The 25,424-nt window shown below is 40.6% G+C and overlaps 1 protein-coding gene across 4 annotated transcripts in view; it reads right to left on the reverse strand.

Annotated features, from left to right (window-relative positions):
* Positions 1-25,424, reverse strand: part of MTA3 (metastasis associated 1 family member 3) — a 138,396-nt gene that overhangs the window by 90,249 nt on the left and 22,723 nt on the right. For all 4 annotated transcript variants that reach the window (XR_013961480.1, XR_013961481.1, XM_080685256.1 and 1 more), the window contains exons 4-5: positions 16,534-16,660; positions 2,471-2,534 (exon numbers count right to left, since the gene is read on the reverse strand). Coding sequence is in view for 2 of the 4 variants with exons in the window: in XM_080685256.1 (XP_080541382.1) it covers positions 2,471-2,534; positions 16,534-16,660 (191 nt within the window). In the remaining 2 variants the exon portion in view is untranslated. The remainder of the gene's footprint in view (positions 1-2,470; positions 2,535-16,533; positions 16,661-25,424) is intronic.

Here is a 25,424-nt window from a genome sequence, read left to right on the forward strand (position 1 = left end):
GAAAATGCGGCGTCAAAGAAACAGATCACAAACGAAAGAAATGGAGGAAAACAAACGACTGGATATAGAATTCAAAACCACGGTTATAAGGCTTTTCAAGAATATCCTAGAAAAGGCCGATAAATATAACGAGACCCTCGAAGATATGAAAAAGGACCAACTAGAAATTAAACATACACTGACTGAAATAAAAAATATTATACAGAGACCCAACAACAGACTAGAGGAACACAAGAATCAAGTCAAAGAATCGAAATACAAAGAAGCAAAAAACACTCAACCGAAAAAGCAAAAAGAAAAAAAAAGAAAAAAAAAAGTTGAAGATAGTGTAAGAAGACTCTGGGACAACTTCAAGCGTACCAAAATCAGAATTATGGGGGTGCCAGAAGAAGAGAGAGAGCAAGATACTGAAAACCTATTTGAAGAAATAATGACCGAAAACTTCCCCCACCTGGTGAAAGAAATAGACTTACAAGTCCAGGAAGCGCACAGAACCCCAAACAAAAGGAATCCAAAGAGGACCCCACCAAGACACATCATAATTAAAATGCCAAGAGCAAAAGACAAAGAGAGAATCTTAAAAGCAGCAAGAGAAAAACAGTTAATTACCTACAAGGGAGCACCCATACGATTGTCAGCTGATTTCTCAACAGAAACTATGCAGGCCAGACGGGAGTGGCAAGAAATTTTCAAAGTGATGAATAGCAAGAACCTACAACCAAGATTACTCTACCCAGCAAAGCTATCATTCAGAATTGAAGGGCAGATAAAGAGCTTCACAGATAAGAAAAAGCTAAAGGAGTTCATCACCACCAAACCAGTATTATATGAAATGCTGAAAGGTATTCTTAAAGAAGAGGAAGAAGAAAAAAGTAAAGAGAAAAATTATGAACAACAAATACATATCTATCAACAAGTGAACCTAAAAATCAAGTGAATTAAAAACCTGAGGAACAGAATAATCTGGTGAATATAATAGAATCAGGGGCATAGAAAGGGACTGGACTGATAATTCTCAGGTGGAAAGGGGTGGGGGGGGGTTCAGGAAGAGACTGGACAAAAATCATACACCTATGGATGAGGACAGTGGGGGGGAGGTAAGGGCAGAAGGTGGGGTGGGAACCGGGTGGAGGGGAGCCATGAGGGGAAAAAGGAGAAACAATTGTAATAATCTGAATAAAGATTTATTAAAAAAAAAAAAGTTTCCTTCAACACAATGCCACAGGTCAGATCCTATCTCAAAGATTGATAAAAGACTAAGTGGAGAAAAAACAAACACCTTTGCAAACTTTCACCTATAACAGGCCTTAGCATATCCAAATTGCTAACAATAACAAAGAAGGGAAAAATTACCATTTTTTAAAAACCCACTCAACAATCAAATATACCAGTAAAATACACTGAAACATATTGAATGTTCCCTCTTTTTAATTCTGCTTCTGTGCTCATTTCTAGCATTATCATTATCCACGTTATCATCAACCATTCTGTTGGACAGTCTGATGTGAGTACTCTTTTCCTTTTCTAAATTTCACAAGTGTAAGTTATAAGGACTATTAGCCTTTTATCTGCCTTGAATATTTATTTCCTTTTAGTTTTCTTTATTAGAGTTTCTAATACATAGTAGATCCACATATTTTATCAATCCTTTCATTTATGTTTTCTTCATTTGAGATAAGAGGACAATACTTGAGTATGATAAGAAATATGTCCCTTTAATTCTTTTTAAAAAAATACACACACACACACACACACACACACACACACATATATGTATATGAAAAAAGATTTAGGGAAAACAAAAACACCATGAAACTATATATAAAGGTTAAATACTGAAGCAACACCAACAGTAAAATATTTTCCCCATAATACAAATGCTAATAAGTTACATACAACTGTGTATAACGTGGAATATTCTATTTATAAGCATTTCCTCCCTTTATTTGAAGCACATGCTTGAATTCAACCTGCTAAACATAGTTAAAATTTTTCTTGTTGAAGTTTACAGAAAGAAATATTTTTAGTTGACTAAGTTTATTAGGGATCCAGGAAAGAAAGCACACCACCAATGGTAAAATCTCATCTAAAGAGTCTAAAAGAAAAGCTATTTATTAAAAACAATGATGGCAACAAAACAAACAAAAAGCAGGAAGGAGGACCAATTACAGTAAAGTCATGTTTTCATAAAGCCAAAATATTTCTTCTACCAGCTAAATCATGTGCTGTACTTTATACAGCTTTTCATTACCAACTGAAAAGAGAAAAACAGACAGACACAGGGGTTTTTGTCAATTCTTGCCTCAACCAGAAAAATCAAATTATCCAAATGCATTTTAGTGATTATACTTTCACTATAATACTGCTATGGTGGTGCAATGATTTGATACAAAAAGAAATTAATTCAAGAGATATGACTTCATGCAAAAAAAAGAAAAACACACAGAAAACAAGTATAATTGTGAATTACCTCTTTATCGAGATATGACAATACTGACTCTGTCTCATTCAGAAGGGCAACACTGCATTTCCCCCTGTTGAAAGAGGGGAAAAGTGAGTAAACAAATAAGCGTTTAAGAAAGGCTACTCCACCTTCACAATGGTGACGTATGCAAAATAAGGAATATTCAAAATGTAAAAAGTTGCTATTAAAAATCCAAATGGCAGTTAGGAATATATGTAAATGTATATGTGTAAGACTGGCTTTACAATCCTGGTGTTGCATAACCTAAAACATAAGACTGTTTTTGTAGACATTTATAGAGAAGCTAACCTCTATAAATGGAAAGAACTGTTAGGCGGTAAACGCTTATATCATAAAGCACTTTATAGTTATTTCTTAATTATTCAAGAAAAAAGAGTACAATGAAAAACCTTCAGATTAAGTCAGTTTCTGAGTCTATGATGATAAATATGAGGAGGTTTTATATTTTTCAAACAAAGACATTATAAAAACAATGAAAACCAGTATCTAATATAACCTCCAGATTTTTAAAGAAGCCACTGCATATGACAACCTAAAATAATACACATTCATATCAGGATTAACTAACTTACCTTTATTGAAATTGCTCTAAATACTAGTTAAAATTTAAACACTAGGAACTTCTACAGAGCAAGGGGCAAAATAACGATCTACAGGCTTGTGCGACCTTGAAGTTTGATAGCAATTACCTTTGATCCTAAGTCCTGTGGTCTGAGTTTGGAAATTATGTCAATTTTAAAAGGTTGGTCTAGACTTGAGGAAAAGTAAGGTTATCCAGGTAAAGGAATAAATTATGAGCACTTTTAAAATTATCCTCACTAGCTTAAAAAATTCAATATAGCTACATATGTGACAGGAGGATTTTTTAAATATATTTTTATTGATTTCAGAGAGAAAGGGAGAAAGAGAGAAACATCAATGATGAGAATCATCAATTGTCTGCCTCCTCCAGGACCCCCACTGGGCAACATGACCTCCTTATTCATGGATTGATGCTCAACCACTGACCCACACCGGCCAGGCTTGACAGAAGAATTTTGACTATTCAAGTTATAGATTTTCGTCAGGGCTCAGAAATATTTTCTAAATATGATGTTATTTAATTTTCTAAACAAAAGTCACTACTTGCTCCCCACAAAATAACAAGCAAAAATAAACACATTACGGGAATATAGTCCATAGTCTATATATATGAAAGGCTGTGACTGTCCGACCATCCAGTACCTATGACGCACACTGACCACCAGGGGGCAGACGCTCAATGCAGGAGCTGCAGAGCTGCAGTGACTTGGAAGTGGTGGTTCTGGGTGAAGCACCCTGAAACCAGAGAGGAGGGAGCCTGATTCCTTGCGGGGCTGCGTGATTCCACCTTTGGCTGTGGGTTATGTTGTTTGCTGGGGCACTGTTGGCCCTGAATCTGGTTTACTGCACACTTGCATTTGCGTTCCACACCTTGTAGGACAGCAACTTTGCAGAGTGCCCTCTCGCACTCTGGGACCCCTCAGGGGATGTCAGAGAGCCAGTTTCGGCTGATCCCCACAGGCCAGGCCAAGGGACCCCACCTGCTCACTCCGCAGATGCCCTCGAGCTGCAGCACCTCCCCAGGTGCAGCCTGCTGGGAAGGGACAGAGGGAGGTTGGCTCCAGGGCCTGTCCCATTGGCCACCACCTGCATTAGTCCCTGCACCAGAGCCAGCACCTAGAGGCAGCACCGCAAGCCAGCATTGCAAGCCAGCATCACGAGCGTGAGTTTTCTTTTTCTCCCCCTACTCACTCTGCAGATGCCCTTCGAGCCCCAGAGCCACCCCAGGAATTCTAATTAATTTCCTTTCAATGTGCACGAATCCATGTACCGGGCAGGCCACTAGTATTACATTAACTATGTATGTCACCAGGTGAGTGGGGGTGGGGGTGGGAGTATCACTTTGTAGTAAAGTATATGCTCTGGCCAGTGTGACTGGGTTGGTTGAAGCATTATCACATACACCAAGGGGTGGCAGGTTCAATTCCCAGTTGGAGCACATGCCCAAGTTGAGGGTTCAATCCCTGGTTGGGGCGCCTGTGGGTTTCTCACATCTCTCACATCTCTCTCTTTCTCCCTCCCCCCAACCCCCTCTCCTTCCGTCAAAAAAATCAATTAAAAAAATTTTAAGTATATGATTGTCTAATCACTATGGTATACACCTGAAACCAATACAAAATAATACTGATGCAAGCTGTATTAGAAAAAATTAAATTAAAATAAGAAAAACAGCCCTAACCAGTTTGGCTCAGTGGATGGAGCGTCGGCCTGCGGGCTGAAGGGTTCCAGGTTCAATTCCAGGCAAGTGTATATACCTTGGTTGGGGGCACATCCCCGGTGGGAGGTATGCAGGAGGCAGCTGATCAATGTGTCTCTCTCATCGAAGTTTCTAACTCTCTATCCCTCTCCCTTCCTCTCTGTAAAAAAATCAATAAAATATATATTTTTTAAAAAAAGAAAAACAATTCAAAGGGAAAAAAATACAAGTAAAATACTAGCACATAGGTTAAAAAAATTAGTTTTCTAAACATTTTGCAACACTTCTATATTCCTCAAATTTAAAATCATTTTCTCCTCATAAAAACATCTTTTTCTGGTAATCACCTTAGGTTAATTAACATCACTTCAAAAGATATCTCTGAGAGCATATGGTACCTCCATAACATCCAATCTCTATTTTGGTTACCAAGAGTTACAAAGGCTTTCTATTTTTCTAATATATTTTATTCATGCATATTACTGAAGCAGAAAAATTAACATTATTACTTCAGTACACATAACAACACTCAAAAGTCAACAATTACCTGACATGCTTTCACAAAGGACAAAATTATGAGTGGGAAATTGCTCTGTTGCTGTAAGCACATCCACAGCAGCCACAGAACTTCTGACCTGTGGATATGTGCTCCCCCATGCAGCATGCTTAAATAATAAATGGGCTTTCCAAAAGTAAGTTCCATTTTTTTGCCTCAATAACAGTTAACAAAGCAATATTTGAAATAAACTCATTTTTGTTAAGTTCTCAAAAGTTGAGTATTTTTTAATGGGAGGAGCAAACTCTGCTAAATGTTATCTTAATAGATACCACTTTCTTTAATAGTCACTTGAATTTTAAGGGTTTAACAGTTACTGGAAATTCATATAAACAATATAGCATACTTAAAGTCTCCTCCATACTGTCTGAAAGGACAAGAGAAGTTAAACTGAATAATTAAACCATTATTTTCATAATTATATTAGGAGATAGAAAACACTGGTTATACTGTTTTATAGGCACATGATTAAAAAACACCAACAGGATACCTCAGCCAATCTAAAATATAAATTATTTGGGACAACACAGCTTTTATGCAAAAATGAAAGGATAATAGATGATTTTAGTTTTAAAATTTTCTTTACTGTAGCTATATTGTACCTTTCCCAAATTAAAAATGAAAATCCAACACAAAAATATTCATGTACATGTATTAACAGCTAACAAAGCAGGATGTTGAGTCAGAATTATTTTATGAAGTATGATTATGTAATAAACACGTACTACATGCCAAGAGTTGCCGATAAAAGTAGTTTAAATGAGATTTAAAGTGTTGTTTTCCTTTATGCTGAACAAATGTTGGCAACATAGATAAACACATGCTAAATTCTAAGCAAACCCCAAACTAAAGGAATTATTATCAAACTCTGAATAAGATTTATGCTAAATCTCAAGCAATGATCCTCATTGTTCTCTTCCATAATACTTTAATCCTTAAGGAATAAAGATACCCAACCATGATGATAAAATATATCAAAGACCATTCACAAAGAAAGAACACTCCAGGCCCATATAATTATTCATACTGCTTTTCTACAGGGAACCATGCAAGAGCAAGGAATTTCCATAGAGATAACATACTATCCCACAGATCATTCAAAAAGGTCTTTAAAATATACTGTTTCAGAGATTGTGCTGGGATAGAGAGACATGTGAATAAACATAACACAACATGGTCCCATGTTTAATGGCAGGTGCTGATGAGCCTACTGTTCGCTTATCAGGATGTCCTGTATAATCCAAGAAATTCAAAAACCATATGTGAAAGTGTGCATACAGGTAATATATTTCTTTTACCTAAAGATGTTACCAATCTGAATAAGTGAAAAAGAGAAAGTTTAAATTAGCATCCATTTCCATACTGCCTAAAGAATTTCCTTCAGTTTCATACAACTACAGCTTGTGGAATGATTCAGAACTTACCATCCCTGCTTGGAAAAAAATCCAAATTTCTTAGGCACACCAGTCTGAATGAATCCAAGTATCTTGGGGAAGGATCAGGAATCTACCTGATCAACAAGCATCACCAGCGACCTTAAGGCACGCTGAACTTGGAATACCACTACAGATGCAAGGTCTGCTTTAAACTTAGTCCTTGTTCAATGAAAATCATTATTTCTTCATTTTTTTTTTAAAAAAGGCATTTTTCTTGCTGGCCTTATGAATTACATTTGCTCTGAAGACTTTTTCATATAAAAAACCATGCTAGGTTCTGTGATTGGAAATTCAGCAAATAGACAGTTTTATATAGCATTGTATCCATTAAATACAATGAACAACCAAATAAAATAATGAAGCTCAAAGATCCACCATGCTTTCAGAACGATTAGAAATTCTGAAGGAAATTATTTTTAAACCTGAATTCTATGCTTAAACAAATCTCCATTCAACGGTGAAAAACATTTTCAAGTAAGTAAACACTAAAAACTTCTTACATTTTAGAATACTAATGGAAAGGAAAAAGCAAAACAATTATCATACTCTAAGGAAAACAAAAGGTTGTACAAGAGTACCAGTATGTGAGGAATATTTACAAGTCATAAAATACAAAGATTGATCATTAAGTTAAATAAAAGTTGTGATATATTGGAAACACAAGGGAAAGAGAAGGGAAGGAAGAGGAAGTAAAGAGAGATTTCTAAAACTGAAAAATTAATAGTAGTAGTGTCAGAGTGGTAAACATGCAGAAGCCACTGCCAGAGAAGTTGAAAATGACTGCAGTGGGGGAACAGGGCTCATGACTATTCAATATTATTAGACAGCTATACACATTTGATTTTAAAAATAATAAAATTTAAATTTAAAACAAAAGGGGAGATCCTCATTAGATAAAGTGCATAAATTTGTATGATTACAATATATACTAAGGGAGCAAATTTTTCTCAACCTTCATGTTATTGACATATGTTGTGGGGGCTATCCTGGTATGGTAATATTTAAGTAGCTTCCCTGGCCTCTACCCCACTGGATGACAGTAGCATCCTCTCAGCAAGTTGTGACTACCAAAACTGTCCAAACCTTGCCAAAAATCCCCGAGGACATAAAACTGCTTAAGAACTGGTTAAAAACCAATGCTCTGTATTATTAAACTAGAGGCCCGATGCACAAAGATTCATGAAAGAATGGGCCTTCCTTCCCCTGGCTGCCGGCGCCACCTTTTCACTCTGGCCCAGAGCCGCCTTTCTGCCTTCCCACGCTGCCCAGAGGACCAGAGCAGCTGGGGCGGTGCAGAACGCCTGCATCGTCACCATGGCGACAACGCAAGCGTCCCGCCCCACCCCCGGCTACTAGGCGCCTGCATATGCAAATTAACCCGTCGTCTTTGTTGGGTTAATTTGCATACTCACTCCTGATTGGCTGGTGGGTGTCGCGAAGGTACGGTCAATTTGCATCTTACTCTTTTATTAGTGTAGATAAATCTTAGCAACAAGCATTCAAGGACTGCCTATGTTAATTGAAGGAATATGATTTTATAGATTATAAAAAGGAGAAGGAGGACAAAGAAGGCAAAGGAATCTGGAAACCTTTAAGCATTTCTATTCAAAGATATATTTTGTTGTTAATATTGCTTTAACAGATGTTAAGAAATAAAAATAAAAGGAGGGTCAAAAAAACAAAACAAAACAACAACAACAAAAAATACACAAAAATTGGAACATCTGTTTGAGTAAGGTAGAGGAATAAAAACCAAGAAGAGAAGTTAGGGCTTACTGTGGATTTTGTGAAGAAAAATGACAAGCAGTGTTTTGGAAAGACCATTCTGCCTATGGCATGTGAAGAGTACTGAAGACTAAGACTTTAATCCACAATTCTGGAGATCTGATAAAAAATGTGAAAGAAACTGTCAGCAAGTAAATTCAAGGGAGGAGGTTATCCCTGCCTTGGTGCCACTTTTCCCTTTTACAGCTAGGAGAAAGTGAAATGTCCAAAAGGTAGGGTACTAGAAAGTTCCCCTGCTCCAGAACAGGATGACAATTTGTTTTGATTGCCAGGAAAATCATAGGCATTTCCACGACTGTGTGGAACACCCGTACTAGGGACAATATGCAGAATGTACTTTCATCTAGCCCAGGGCCTTTCTGCATTGTAGTTTTGGTTAGAGAAGGAAACATTTCAACCCATAGGGAATAAATTGATCATTTCAAAGGAAAGATTATATAGTGTAAACACCACATTTTTTTAAAAGTGTGTATAAAAATGTTAACTTGGGATATGATTTTTCCCCGCTTACTGTATTTTTCCTCTACTTGTGCTACTAGCAACCCTATGAGCCTAAGCACACTAAGTAATTAAAGTATCAGTACATGGGCTGGAAGATAAAAGTCAGACTTAGCTCAGAACCAAAAACAGAAAATATAAGAAAAGACAAAGAGCCCTGCTGGCTAGTGTGGAGCATTGGTTGACCCTCGACATATGAACCAGGTCACGGTTCAATTCCTGGTCAGGGCACGTGCTTGGTTTAGAGCAGAGGTTCTCAACCTTTCTAATGCCACGACCCTTTAATACAGTTCCTCATGTTGTGGTGACCCCCAACCATAAGATTATTTTCGTTGCTACTTCATAACTGTAATTTTGCTACTGTTATGAATCGTAACATAAATATCTGTGCTTTCTGATGGTCTTAGGTGACCCTGCTAGCAGTTCAGAACCACTGCTGTAGAGCCGCTAGCAGGGTCGCCTAAGATCATCGGAAAACACAGATATTTACATTACGATTCATAACAGTAGCAAAATTACAGTTATGAAGTAGCAACGAAAATAATCTTATGGTTGGGGGTCACCACAACATGAGGAACTGTATTAAAGGGTCACGGCATTAGAAAGGTTGAGAACCACTGGTTTAGAGGGATACTCCACAGTATATGACCCACGCTTTTAAAACTCCTTATTTTCACCTTTCTTGATCCTTTACATTCCCATACATTTTATAATCAGCTTAATTTACACACACTTTACACACACTTATACTTAACACACATGCAAACTCTGCTGAGATTTTCTTTGGAACTGTATTCCATCTTTGGAATAATGTAAAGAAAACTGACATATTGTCATGCATTTACTTATCCTGCATTTACTTACGTCTTTTCATTCCTTCAGCAATCCTATCTAATAAAGAGGGAATATGCTAATTGACCCTCACGCCATTGCAAAATGGAAGCGCCCACAGCCTATAAGGAGGGAATATGCTAATTGACTGCCCCACCCTCAAAGATGGCAGCACCCACAGCCACAAGATGGCGGCGCCCAGTCCCCTCAGCCCCACTGGGGCAGCAGGCGCTCGGCAAGGCCGGGCCCACCCCCAGGCGCGTCTGCCTCCGGAGTCCCCCGGTCCCCTCAGCCCCTTCAGCCCCCCAGCCACCCAGGGCCGGCCGAGGCTTGTGCTGCTGGCAGTGGCAGCAGCAGAGGTGTGATGGGGGCGTCACCTTCCCCTGATCACCAGATCGCCTCCCGCCCCTGAGGGCTTCCGGACTGTGAGATGGGGCAGGCCGGGCTGAGGGATCCCCCCTTCCAGTGCATGAATTTTCATGCACCGGGCCTCTAGTACTTTATAATAGTTTTACACATCTTTCCCCTTTTTCAAACATCTTGAAATTTATTTCTAGGTATTCAGTGTTCTTTGATGATATTGTAAATGGTTATCTTTTTAAACTTAGTTTTCTAACTGATCCCTCTTAACACCATATACATAAAACAAATGTAAATACAAAAGGTGAAACAGCAAAACATCAAGAAAACATAGACTCTCTTCACAATCATAAAAATCTTTGCCTATTCCAAGACAGTGACACTTAGATTCCTTCTAGAATGAACAACCTTCCTATATTTAACTGTCGTCCCCTCCTCCTGCTGTTCCATCACTCATTTTCCAGCCATATTTCTCACATATTTAAAAACAAATCAACGAAGCTAGAAAGAGCAAAGATGACATAGTGGTACAGAAGGATAAGCACTACTTAGCAAGAGAGGAAGCTACACATCGTCATTCCAAGTAAATTCCAGCAACGTGCAGTCAAAATCCAACAAATACATTTAAGATTAGAAGAGAAAAAGTATTAATGATACACCAAAATGTTGGTGCTGTTGGGTGGAGGAATTATAGGGTGAGCCTACCTAGTAAACAAGTTATTAATAGCTTCTTTCCATGTCTGATGCTTTTTAACACTTACAGTCATGTACACATCATAATGCTGTACCTCTGCAACCAGGCAGTCCGGGTTCAATTTCTGAATCTGCCATTTAAAAGCTGTGAGTCCAGCCCTGGCTGGTTTGGCTCAGTGGATAGAGCGTCGGCCTGTGGACTGAACGGTCCCAGGTTCAATTCCAGTCAATGGCACATGCCTGGTTGCAGGATCGATCCCCAGTAGGGGGCATGCAGGAGGCAGCCAATCAATGATTCTTTCTCATCATTGATGTTTCTATCTCTCCCTTCCTCTCTGAAATCAATAAAAATATGTATTTTTTTAAAAAGCTGTGAGTCTGACAAGTGACTTAACCTTTTTATGCTTCAGTCTCCTCAGCTGTAAAATGGGGGTTATAACAGGACCTACTTCATCAAGTCATTGTGAGGATTAAAGAAGATATATGTAAAGCAAGTGGGATAACAGTGATCATAAAGGTTCAATAAATGTTAGATTTTTTAAAAGCCAAGTTCAATAAACATGGGCTATATATGACTGAATATAGTATTACATATACTTACAACAGGTCTTGTAGCTGGCATTAACAATCCATTTTATAGTGCTTTATAAATTGGTGTATGCAGCATATATAATTTATTATTAATGGCCTAAGACACTGTGTGAAGCATGCTGCCTCTTCCCTTTGTCAAAACAAAAAAGTTCCCAAAGCATTCTCATTGCTCAAGTCCTATGTATCTCACAACAAGAGCTGAATCACTAACCCTACCCAGAACTGTCCAGATCTCTCTCTTCCAGGGGAATCATGGAATCAGAAGGAACAAAGAGTTGCTTCCCTGTCACTCTGAGAAGCTCACAGCATCTCACACTACAGTATTATAGCTCACAAACTACAAAGAACCTCCGGAATGCCTCAGTCAGGTTTTCTCCGATGCTCCATATGGCACAAGGAAAATCTGGGCACGTGATAATGTCCCTGAGAAGAAAAAGCCAATATTCACCAAATTAGCCCTCTTTGCTGCCAAACAACAATGGGGCTTCAGTAATTTCCTCCTGTTATAGCAGAAATACTAGTAGATAGGGCATGACTTCAACAGTAGCAAAATGTCAAGATCACATTCAACGTGCACGTGTTCCACATCAGCATGAGGGCTGGTCAGCACAACTCCATGCTTTGGCCAGAGACTGCCCCGAACCCCTTTCAGCTGTTCAAAGATGAAAGCTACAGATGTCCCTTTCAACTTGGGGAAGAAAATAAAGCCCCAAATGCCTGTGTCTCCATCATAATTCAAAAGAATTGCCACCTGCCGAAACTGGTTTGGCTCAGTGGATAGAGCGTCGGCCTGCGGACTGAAGGGTCCCAGGTTCGATTCCGGTCAAGGGCATGTACCTTGGTTGCGGGCACATCCCCAGTAGGGGGTGTGCAGGAGGCAGCTGATCGATGTTTCTCTCTCATCGAAGTTTCTAACTCTCTATCTCTCTCCCTTCCTCTCTGTAAAAATCAATAAAATATATTTAAAAAAAAAAAAAAGATGACTGCTGCCATGTGGACACAAGATGGCCACCACAAGATGGCCAGCAGGGGAGGACAGTTGGGAGGGACCAGGCCAGTAGGGGAGGGCAGTTGTGAGCAATGAGGCCAGCAGGAGAGGGCAGTTGGGAGGGACCAGGCCTGCAAGGGAGGGCAGTTGGAGGCAATCAAGCCTGCAGGGGAGGGCAGTTAGGGGTGACCAGGCCAGCAGAGGAGGGAAGTTGGGGGCAACTGGGCCTACAGGGAAGGGCAGTTGGGGGGGACCCAGGCTTGCAGGGGAGAGGAGTTGGGGGCGGGACCAGGCCTGCAGGGGAGGGCAGTTAGGGGCAATTGGGTCAGCAGGGGAGCAGTTAGGCATCAATTAGGCTGGCAGGGGAGTGGTTAGGGGGTGATCAGGCTGGCAGGCAGAAGTGGTTAGGGGCAATCAGGAAGGCAGGCAGGCAAGCAGTTGGGAGCCAGCAGTCCTGGATTGTGAGAAGGATGTCCGACTGCCCTCAAGGGGTCCCAGACTGGAGAGGGTTCAGGTTGGGCTGAGGGACACACACCCCCATGCACGAATTTCGTGTACCAGGTCTCTAGTTATTGAAATAAACAATTAACATATTTTACTTCCTATATTAATAGTTTTTAAGAGAACCATGACTACTAGAGAACTGAATAAAATAAATAAAGATTGTGAACAAGAGTTGAAGGAATTTCTTTACCTGAAGGGACAAAAACACTGCATTTCCTCACACCTATCACCCTGGACACATTCTGCTCCCTGCACATCTATGCTCACCTGTTTCCTCTACCTGAAACATGCCCCATAGTATCTCAAAGGCTGAGTAAATGCCAACTCTCCAAGTTTTCCTGTTCCTGAAGGTGTGTAACTACCTGTTTTAGTTCAAACATTTTGTTATACCTCCAAGATGCACCTATTATAAACTATACTGAGAAATAGCTTAACTGTGTGTGCTTAAATGTTACCACTATCAGCAGATCATATAAAACCACCATCATTCCTCCACAACTTCCCAAACTACAAACCAAGACTGAATTTTCTCACTTTTTTTTTTTTTAAACATATTTTATTGATTTTTTACAGAGAGGAAGGAAGAGGGATAGAGAGTTAGAAACATCAATCAGCTGCCTCCTGCACACCTCCTACTGGGGATGTGCCCGCAACCAAGTTACGTGCCTTGACCGGAATCGAACTTGGGACCTTTCAGTCCGCAGGCCGACGCTCTATCCACTGAGCCAAACCGGTTTTGGCTGAATTTTCTCACTTTTACAACCTATTAATGCACAAAGCAGATGCAAGTAATAAAGAATATAAAGTTTTCAGCCCAGAGGTCCTCAAAAAAATAAAATAAAAGGCCATATACTCTACAGGGTCAAAGGTCACCTGCCTAGGAACCAGATCTTGGGTCCTAGTTGTTGGATTCTAATCCTATCATACATAATAATAGACAAACATGTAAACTGACCATACCTCCTCTACCCCCACAGTCAATCAGAGTGAGTATGCAAATTAACCCAACAAAGATGGGGGTTAATTTGCATACGTAGGCACCCAGCAGCCTGGGTCCTGGGAACTTTCTCAGCACCCAGGTCACTCTGAGGTAGGCCCTGGTGGGTCCTGAGCAACCTGGGAATGGCCTGAGCCAGGGGGCTCCTGGGCAGGGGCAGAGCCGGGCGATGGGAGGGAGCTGGGGGTCCCCCGCCCAGGCCCCAAGCCCGGGCCAGAGGCTTGGGATCTGGGCAGGGGCAGAGCAGGGCGATCGGAGGGAGCTGGGGGTCCCCCGCCCAGGCCCCAAGCCCGGGCCAGAGGCTTGGGGCCTGGCAGGGGCAGAGCCAGGCGATCGTGTGATCGGAGGGAGCTAGGGGTCCCCTGCCCAGGCTCCAAGCCCCGGCCAGAGGCTTGGGACCTGGGCAGGGGCGGAGCCAGAGATCAGAGGTGATTGGTGTGAACTACAGAGGAAATAACCTTTTCTGACCGCTCATTGGCTAAGCTCCCTGTTTGCCACTGGTAATATTCTTAGTAACTTGGGTATAAGAATCCAAAAAGGTGATCTAGGGTTTTTCCACCACACTCCTGGAGAAAAAAAACGAAGGTCCACTGCTGGAGGGCTAAGAAATGTCATATCCTGCCCTAGCCGGTTTGGCTCAGTGGATAATGCCTAGGCTTGCTGACCACAGGGTCCGGTTCGATTCTGATCAAGAGTATGTACCTAGGTTGCAGGCTCCTCCCCATCTGGGGCCCAGGTCAGGGCTCATGCAGGAGGCAACCAATCAAAGTGTTCCTCTCACATTGATGTTTCTCTCTGTCTTTCCCTTTCTCTTCCACATTCTCTAAAAATCAATGGAAACATATCCTCAGGTGAGGATAAAAAGAAAGAAAGAAATGTCATGTCCTATGAAAGGCACATCTTGAAAATGCCTAAAGAAAGTTGTCATTTTTTCATGGTGCAGGGACTGGAGTCCGTGTTGATGAAAACACCTTGGTGGCTGCAGTGACTGGCAGTGGCTGCAGCAGCGCAGTGATGGGGCTGGTGACTTCCCCTGATCAGCCCGGTCACCTCAGTAGGACATCCCCTGAGGGCTCCCAGCATTTGAGAGGGGGCAGGCTGGGCTGAGGGACCCCCTCCCCAGTGCAAGAATTTCATGCACCAGGCCCCTAGTCCTGTATAATAAAATATATGCAAATTGTCCCCTCAACCGGGAGTTCAACTGGGAGTTTGATTGCTTGCTATGGTGTGCATTGACCACCAGGGGGCAGCGCGGAACATAGTGGGGGTCTGCGACACAGCACTGGCAGCAGGCAGCAGTGTAGGTGCTGCCGGCCCCAATGGGCCCCAAGGAGAGTGGGACCACAGCGGGATGGTGGAGCAGGTGAGCGGGCGGCACCAGGCCAAGGCAGGTGCAAGTGGGGCCTGATAGCCCCACCAATCGCCCCGCAGATGGTAACTAGCGGCGGTGGCAGGGGGCGGGGCTGCCACCTGGCTCCAGGCACTGAGGGAGCCAGGCGGGGGCCCGATGACTCAGGTGGAGGGGGGCGTGCTGGGGCCCGGGGGCCCAGGTGCTGCCCAAGGCCCAGAGGTCAGCTGGGACCTGCCATTCCATGCCACACATTCACACTTCCATCACTGGCCAGGCCTAGGGACCGCATCCGTGCACAAATTTCATGCACTGGCCCTCTAGTGACTCTATATTATAAACTATACTGAGAAATAGCTTAACTGTGTGTGCTTAAATGTTACCACTATCAGCAGATCGCGACCCACAGGTTGAGAACTGCTAGCAGGGTCACCTAAGACCATCGGAAAACACAGATATTTACATTACGATTCATAACAGTAGCAAAATTACAGTTATGAAGTAGCAATGAAAATAATTTTATGGTTGGGTGTCACCACAACATGAGGAACTGTATTAAAAGGTCACGGCATTAGAAAGGTTGAGAACCACTGCTCTATAATGTTCTAGGACTCTGGAAAAGACCTGCGTTTCCCAAAATGCAGGATGTCTCCTAGACACTTAAAAAAAAAAAAACACACAACATTTTTTTAAATGTATTTTATTGATTTTTTACAGATAGGGAGAGGGATAGAGTGTTAGAAACATCGATGAGAGAGAAACATTGGTCAGCTGCCTCCTACTGAGGATGAGCCCGCAACCAAGGTACATGCCCTTGACTGGAATTGAACCTGGGACCTTGAGTCCGCAGGCTGACGCTCTATCCACTGAGCCAAACCGGTTAGGCTCCTAGACACTTTTATACAGGATGCTAGTAGATACCCAAATAAGTTGGAAAGTCAGGATTAAAATAAAGCTAAGTGGTTACTTTACTACAGAACATTCTCAGGGCTTAATATGCTAAGACACACTATAAATTTTCAAGATAAGATTCCATTATGAAGTATTTAGTAAACTAATTTGAGAAAGATCATGAGCAGAGTTTGGAAAATGCTTCCAAGAGGTTGTTTGGGTTGTTTTTGGTTTTTTTTTAATTGTCGTGATATTACTGAATACTTCAAACAACTACTTAAAAAGTTCTTACCTGATATGTGTTGCAGGCAGAGATTCATATTGGCGGGACAAAAAGAGTTCCCTATGTTTCAACTGATGTTTCTGTTTATCAGTCAAGTCGGCCTCAATGGTTGTTTCAGATTCTTCCTCAATTTCTTCTACACAAATAAAATTCAAAGAATTCATTATTACAAAGCACAATATCTATATGGATATTGAGACAAAAAAACTTTCATTCAATATTTTCTTCATATCATTAATGTTAAATTTACATATTTAACTTTTCATTTGAATTACAATCATAAAATTAAGTTACACAGCTTCAAAGGAAGAAGAAGTTCAATTTAAAAATGGCAGATGGGCCCTGGGAGAATAGCTCAGAAAAGATACCAAGTGTTGTGAGAAAGAGGAGTGGGCAAAAGCTAAATAACAAGAGGAAAGGGTTGGAAGTCTACAAAACAGTAACAACAAGGACACTCTATTTAAGAAGAGAATAATCAGCCCTGGCCGGGGTGGCTCGGTTGGTTGGAGCATTTTTCTATGCACCAAAAAAGAGAATAACCAGAAAACAAGAAATAGGATAACACATTTCAAATTAGAAACACAAATAAAAAACTAATAGAAGGATTAGAAGATAATGCTAAGAAAATCTCCCAGAAATTACAACATTAAGACAAAGAGATAAATAACTAAAGATTTTTTAAAAAATAAAAATCATTGCCCTAGGGCCTAGCCGGTTTGGTTCAGTGGATAAAGCATCGGGCCTGTGGACCAAAGGGTCCCGGGTTCGATCCCAGAAAGGGCACGTACCTCGGTTGCAGGCTCCTCCCTGGCCCAGGCCCTGGTCAGGGCGCATACAGGAGGCAACCAATCGATGTGTTTCTCTCACATCAATGTTTCTCTCTGTCTTTCCCTCTCTCTTCCACTCTCTCTCTAAAAAAATAATAATAATCGTGTTTTTTTTAAATAAACAACATTCATGAAGTTCAACATCCCAGTAATAAAATTCCAGAAAGAACCAACAGAGAAAACGTATTTCTTTACCTTTTTTAGAGGGGACGGGGGAGAGGGAAGACCTCTCAAAGAAATGATTCAAGGAGATTTCCCCTTACTGAGCAAGATGAATGTCTAGATTTAATTCCCAGCATAATTAATGTTTTAAGTGCTAACATGAGAAGATCACAAAAATTTGCAGAAAGGAATCATAGGTCATGTGCAAAAAAACTAGACTTGGCCGAAACCGGTTTGGCTCAGTGGGTAGAGCGACGGCCTGCGGACTGAAGGGTCCAGGGTTCGGATCCGGTCAGGGGCGTGTGCCTTGGTTGCGGGCATATCCCCAGTGGGAGGTGTGCAGGAGGCGGCTGATCGATGTTTCTCTCTCATCGATGTTTCTAGCTCTCTATCCCTCTCCCTTCCTCTCTGTGAAATATCAATAAAATATATTAAAAAAAAAAAAACTAGACTTGGTGGAATCACATGTGAACAGCAACATTGTATGATAAGATGGTAGAGCAATGCCATCTGATATTCAACCCACAATTGCATAATAAACTATCAAGATGGAAACACAGAAAGGACAACCTTTCATTCATTCAACCAAGAGATATTAGGTGTCCAAGCAGGCACTATTCAAGGTACTGGAGACAAGCAGTAAGCAAAACATTACTAAGAAGAAACAATTCAAAGTGTCTGCCTTTGGGAAGCAAGGTTGGAAGGAAGCGATGGAAGAGACAGAAGACAAAGTTTTACATTAGATTAAAAGGAAACACTATTTAATACTTTCTTTAATTTTACTGAGGAAGAGAGAGGGGGAGAGAGAGAAGAAACATCAGTGATGAGAGAGAATCATTGATCAGCTGCCTCCTGCAGGCCCTCACCAGGAATCCAGCCCACAACCCCAGCATGTGCCACCACTGGGAATTGAACCGTGACCTCCTGGTTCATAGGTCGAAGCTCAACCACTGAGCCTCACCAGCCAGGCTAGTACTCATTTTAAAGGGGAAAAATGACTAAATGTCATTTATAGATATAATTGCAAATAATTTTAGATACAAAAAAATGTTTAAATAGAATTCCTCAATTTAGGGGTTCACAGATCCTTTGCAACCTTACCTAGACCAGGCGTGTACATCTATGGGAATAGTAGAAGCATTGAGGCTCAGAGTGTGAGCCGAGGTGGGGAGGAGGGATCGCTCATCACACAGAAAGTAGAACTCAAGTTCAGGCCTCTAATGCCTTAATTTTGGGACACTGATTGGCAACACACACACAACACTTTTCTGTTGCTCATAATTCTTAATAGTTCTTATTTATGGACCCTGGACCATAAAAAGATTTTTATCACATATAATCCCCCAGTTGTGGCAGTTCTTTTGAAATGTGTGAGGGTAATGAATGGGCTAAGTGTATGATCTTTTCTACTTCCAAATTTTGAAAGCTCTGAATGGAAAATGAACCTGAAAAACTGATTTAGAAAGATTCACCTAGCTCAAAAGAAAGAATAAAGTTACTTAAAATTCTTAAATTTTCTTTTTAATGAGCTACTCAAAGAAAAATACAGCACTAAAAGAGCCATTTACTTGGAAGTGTAACAACATTTCACCAGTAGAAATCAATGTGCACTGGCATTATTAGCACCAGCAAAGATCACACACAAAATTATACTTTACCTCATTAGGATTTAACAAATTGTTGTTCTGTAAAACACAGCTAACTGAATTCTAATGTGTACTCCACAGCGTTAAAACAACAACAAACTCTACAAATAATGGTAACAGCAGCAACTTTTATTTTCTTATATATCCTCTTGGTTCAGGGTGAAAGGACTAAAATTTCTGATGTCCAACCCAACCAAAGACAGAAATCACAAGAGCATCCGAAACCCATTTTTAAAAATTTCATTTACATATTTCTATAAATTTGAATTGGCTTCTGAACAGGAATGACTCCCATGCCATTAACATCCTAAAAACATTAAACAGCCACAATGGCAAAAACTAGCATGTAGACAATGAAAAATTTTAAAGACTGAATATAATTATTATCATCAAAAACCAGGTATATGACCCCAGCCAGTGTGGCTCAGTTGGTTGAGCATCATCCTGTGCACCAGGAGATTGCCAGTTAGATTCTCAGTCAAGGGCACATGCCCGGGTTCGGGGCTCGATTTCTGGTTGGGGGAGGGGAGGGTGTAGGGGGTTGGGGAGGCGTATGGGAGGCAGCTGATTGATGTAGTGCTTTCACATCAATGTTTCTCTTCTCTCTCTCTAAAAATCAATGAACCATTCTTTAAAAAAAAAAAACCACACACACACGGTAATATATAATAATCTTCTAAAAATCATTTTACCAAGCTTGATGGAGCATCAATACTTTCTACAAATTATTAAAGTAGAGGTCCCATAATATACACAATGACAGAAAAGACTGATAATAATTTATTGTGATTTCCTTACATTTGGGGAAGTTTCCGTACACATATTAGCAAGAAGGCACTGGGGCAAGGAGGGGAGACAGAGTACAGAAGAAACCTGTACAAAAGGGATTGCATGACGTTTTAAGGGGCATATAAATATCACTATTCTTAACACTGCATGTGCCATATAAATGCATGACCCATCAAGGCTCTACAAATTGCAAAGTTTTAGACTGCGGGATGAGAAAGAAAGCATGGCCAAAAAGCTCACTAACACTAATTACACTTGCAAGCTGAGAGGGGATGGGATAAGGCCAGCACAAATAATGTCTAAGAGGCACGGTCACAGAAGAAATCAAACTAACTGAGTAGTCCAGAACACCAAAGCATCAGCCAAGGGATATGGGAGATCGACCTCAGCAGCAGGTTACAATCAGGAACTCAGGCAAAGCTTTAGAGATTGGGCATGGGACATGTGTAAGACCAGAGTAGGCAACTGAGCAAACGTATTAACTGAACAACGAGGGACAGAACGTAAGGAAGAGGAGTAAGTACTTGACTTGAAACTGGGTGTTTTTCAGAACAGATCAGAATTGTAATTCCTATCTATTAGTGGGGAGGGATGGAGCAGGGAGCTGGCAGGAGGAGAATTCTCCACAGGTTATTCTCCAGCTTCCTAGATCTCTATTTTAATGAAATATCTGCCCACAGTGATAAGGTATTGGCTCATACAGACCACACAGAAAAGCAGGTGGTTAACAATTCGTTTACAGAGGCATTTAACAAGTACCCAAATGTTTGAAGACATATTATTGGACTGAAAATAGCTTGGTAATGATGCAACTCAAGCCTGCCTGTTAAGAAAAAAAAGATCCTCAAAAAAGGAATAAGCAAGTTGAATAAATTAGCAGACTTTTCATGACAACTGAGATTTCAGGGAACTACCTGAATGAAGAGAAAAAATGTTTGGCAGTCTAGAGGCAAATGATCAATAAACAAAAATCAATTCTATTTCTATCATTAGCAATGAACAATCTAAAATTTAAGAAAGCAATTTCATTTACAATAGCATCAAAAGGAAAAATATACTTAGGAATATCTTTGACAAAAGACAAATTTTGTATACTAAAAACTACAAACATCATTAAAATAAGTTAAAGAAGACCCAAATAAATGGGAAGATTATGTTCACAGACTGGAAGACTTAATACTGCTAAGGTGGCAATACTCCCCAAATTGATCTACAGATTCAATGCAATCCTTCCAAAATTCAAACTGCCTTTTTTCCAAAAACTGACAAAGTAATCCTAAATTTCCTATGAACATGTAAGCAATCCAGAATAGCCAAAATAACTTCGGGGGGAAAAACTTAAGAGAACTCACACTTTCAGATGTCAATGCTTACTTCAAAGCTGCAACAACCAAGACCATGTGGTATTGGTGTAAGTCTAGACATATAGATCAATGAAGAGGACTGAGTCCAGAAATAAGTCCATACATTAATGGTTAATTAATTTTGAACAAGAGTGCCAAGGTAATTCACTGGGGGAGTGAATAATGTTTTCTACAGAAATGGTGTCAAGAACAACTGGTTATTCACATGCAAAGAACAAAGTTGGACCTTCATACCATTTATAAAAATTAAGTCAAACTGAATCAAAGGCCTGAATGTAAGAGCTAAAACTAGAAAATTCTTACAATAAAACATAGGTGTAAATTTTTATGACCTTAGACTAGTCAATGGTTTCTCCACTGTGGACCCTAAAGCATAAGCAACCAAAGAAAAAACAGATAAATTGAAATTAATATTAAAATATTTATGCTTAAATGGACATTATCAAGAAAACAAATACAGAATGGGAGAAAATATTTACAAATTATGTATTTGGTAAGTGTCGAGTATCCAGAATATATAGAGAACTCTTATATAACTCAAGAATAAAAAGACAACCCAATGAAATAACGGGCAAAGAATGAGAATAGACATTTCTCCAAGATGTGCAAATGACAAATAAGCACATGAAAAAATGTTCAACATCTAGGGAAATGCAAATCAAAACTTCAGATATTTCACACCAACTAGAATGACTATAATAAAAAAGATAATAAGAAGCATTTGCGCCCTAACCGATTTGGCTCAGTGGATGGAGCGTCGGCCTGTGGACTCAAGGGTCCCAGGTTCGATTCTGGTCAAGGGCATGTACCTTGGTTGCGGGCACATGCCCAGTGGGGAGTGTGCAGGAGGCAGCTGGTTGATGTTTCTCTCTCATCGATGTTTCTAACTCTCTCTCCCTTCCTCTCTGTAAAAAAAATCAATAAAATATATTTAAAAAAAAAAAAAAAGAAGCATTTGCAAAATAGAGAAATTAAAAATCTCTGTACATTATTTGTGGGAATGTAAAATGGTTTAGATGCATTGTAAAACAGTTTAGCAGTTACAGTTACTGTATGACCAAGCAATTCCATTCCTATGCATATACCCAAAAGTGAAAACATATATCAAGAGAAAACCTTGTACACGAATGTTCACAGCATTATTCAAAATAGCCAAAAAGTAGAAACAACCCAAATTGATAAAATGGATAAAGTGATATAGTATATCCATATAATGGGATATTATTCAGCCATAAAAAGGAATGAAGTGCTGATTTATGCTTTACCATGGATGAACCTTGAGACATACTAAAGAAACATTATGAAAGTGAAAGTTACAAAGGACTACATATTATATGATTCCATTTATAGGAGAAGTCCAAAATAGGCAAATCTACAGAGATAGGAAGTAGATTTGGTGCTGACAGGATGGATGGAGGGAGAAATGGGGGAGTGACTGCTAATGGGTATGGGTTTTTTTTTGGAGTAGTGAAAATGTTCTGGAATTAAATAATGGCTATGGTTACACAAATCTGTGAATATAGTAATAACCATTAATTGTATACCTTTTTAAAGGGTGAATGATATGATATGTGAATTATATCAAAAAGAAAAAAGCTAAACCTGAAAAAGGGGGGGTGGGAGGGCAAATGAAATGCTGAGTCAAAAGAAGAATGAATGAGTTTCAGCACCGTAGTCCCCCTTATCAATGGGGGATATGTTCCAAGACCTCCAGTGGATGCCTGAAGCCGCAGACAGTACCAAACCCTACAGACACTCTGTTTCCTTTCCTACACATACATACCTATAATAAAGTTTAATTTACAACTGAGGCACAATAAGAGATTAACATAAGTAACTAAGTATAAAATAGAGCATTTATAACAATATACTGTAATAAAAGTTATGTGGCATGCAAGGGTTATTTGAATACAAATACTGCAATATAGTCGATCTGATAACCAAGACAGCTGCTATGTGACTAATGGACAGGTGGCATATGCAGGGTGGATACACTACACAAAAGGGATGATTCACATCCTAGGGGGGACGGAGCAGGACAGTGTGACATTTCATCATACTACCCAGAATTGTGCGCAATTTACAATTTATTAACTGTTTATTTCTGGATTTTTCATTTAATATTTTCAGACCATGGTTGACTGCAGGTAACTGAATCTTCGAAAAGAGAAATCATGGATAAGGGGGGACTACTGTATAGTCATGTAATGGAATTCCACTCAGTAGCTTACAATTAATAAGTGAATTCACACACTAACACAGATCTCAAAACTTGATACTAAGAAATAAAAGGCAATCTGCGGAAGGACATATATACACAATGACATTTTTTAATGCAAAAACAGTGCTCTATATAAATACTACATATATGTAGCAAAAGTATAAAAACATGAATGGGGAAAAAAACCACCAAAGGTAAGTCCGCAATTCACCTATGGGGAAACTAGGAAGGGAATGGAGTTGGGGAGGGATACACACAGCACTATAAGAATCTGAAACAAATATGTCAAAATATTAAGAGAAGACAAAGCTAGCTAGTAGGTTCATAATTAGTAATTCATTATTCTCTTTTCTGCTTACTAAAAATACTTCAGAATAAAATGTGAGTAGGACCCAACAGAAAGAAAACACTTCTAATCCACATTAAACTGTGGCTTTTCTTCTTTAATGGGGATAATCACTACAGCTGATAATCCTTTCTCTACCATATCTCCCTTCTCTTCATCTCTTTCTATCATGACAAAACATAAATTTCAGCCCTAGTCAGTTTGGCTCAGTAGATAGAGCATCAGCCTGTGGACTGAAGGGTCCCAGGTTCGATTCCGGTCAAGGGCATGTGCCTTGGTTGCGGGCACATCCCCAGTGGGGGGTGTGCAGGGGGCAGCTGATCAATGTTTCTCTCTCATCGATGTTTCTAACTCTATCCCTCTCCCTTCTTCTCTGTAAAAAATCAATAAAATTAAAAAAAAAAAACACCACATAAATTTCAACTGGCTTTCTGCATAACATTAATCAATTTCTAAACTAAATACAAATAAATTTACATATTTATAAATACACAAATAAATGTTAGTTTCCAAGAGGAAAAAAAAATCTATATATATAAAAGCCTAAGCAACTGCTACGACCAAAAAACCAGAACGACCGGTTGACCAATCCCTATGACGCGCACTGACCACCAGGGGGCAGACACTCAACGCTGGAGCTGCCCACAGCCAACCTCCGCGGCCAGCTAACCGCCCATGGTCCCTCCCCCCAGCCAGCCTCCCGCCATTGGCCCCTGCTGCTAAACCATTCGTAGATGACCTGCTTCCGGGACTGGGTTTTGTACGTAGCAGAGCAGTTCCCTCGCTACGACCTATTGAAAGGCAGGCCTCAACACAAGGGATTTTCTCGCTCCCGTCCTCTCCCTCCCTGGGGGCCACCTGCCCACCACCGCAGCAGCGAGGAAAGGAGGAGGGGGGAGGCAGGGAACCATGCAGTGGCAGGGCGGCGTCGGTGTCCAGCGTCCATTCCTTCTGCAGCCAGCCCGACGACTGTAGCCTCCTCTCCTGACCCTGCCCGAGACCTTCATGCCCCGGGCTGGGACGGGGAACCGGGGGTGGGTGGCGGCAGACACGGCCCCTTTCCCAGGGGGGCTGAGGGCCGGCTCCCTCCTTTGGAGCCAGCAGCCAACCTCCTGTGATCCTGACCGGCCAACCTCCTGCGGTCCCTTCCCACTCTCCCTCCCCTCGCCCCCCTTCCCCCATGCACGAATTTGTGCATTGGGCCACTAGTAGAATATTAAAGTGGTTCATCTTGGAAGATCAAAAACAGGAAACAGCCCTAGCGAGTTTGGCTCAGTGGATAGAGCATCAGCCCCCGGACTGAAGGGTCCCGGGTTCAATTCTGGTCAGAGGCACGTACCTTGGTTGCAGACATGTGCAGGAGGCAACCAATCAATGTGTATCTCTCACATTGATGTTTCTCTCTCCCCATCCCTTCCACTCCCTCTAAAAATCAATGGAAAAATATCCTCAGGTGAGGATTACCAAAAAAACAAACAGGAAACAACTAAGAGTCAACTATTTCTATAAAGAAATGCCTGAGATAAACAGGGAGAATATTTAAAT

Source organism: Plecotus auritus, assembly GCF_963455305.1.
Source record: "Plecotus auritus genome assembly, chromosome: 8".
Classification (NCBI taxonomy): domain Eukaryota; kingdom Metazoa; phylum Chordata; class Mammalia; order Chiroptera; family Vespertilionidae; genus Plecotus; species Plecotus auritus.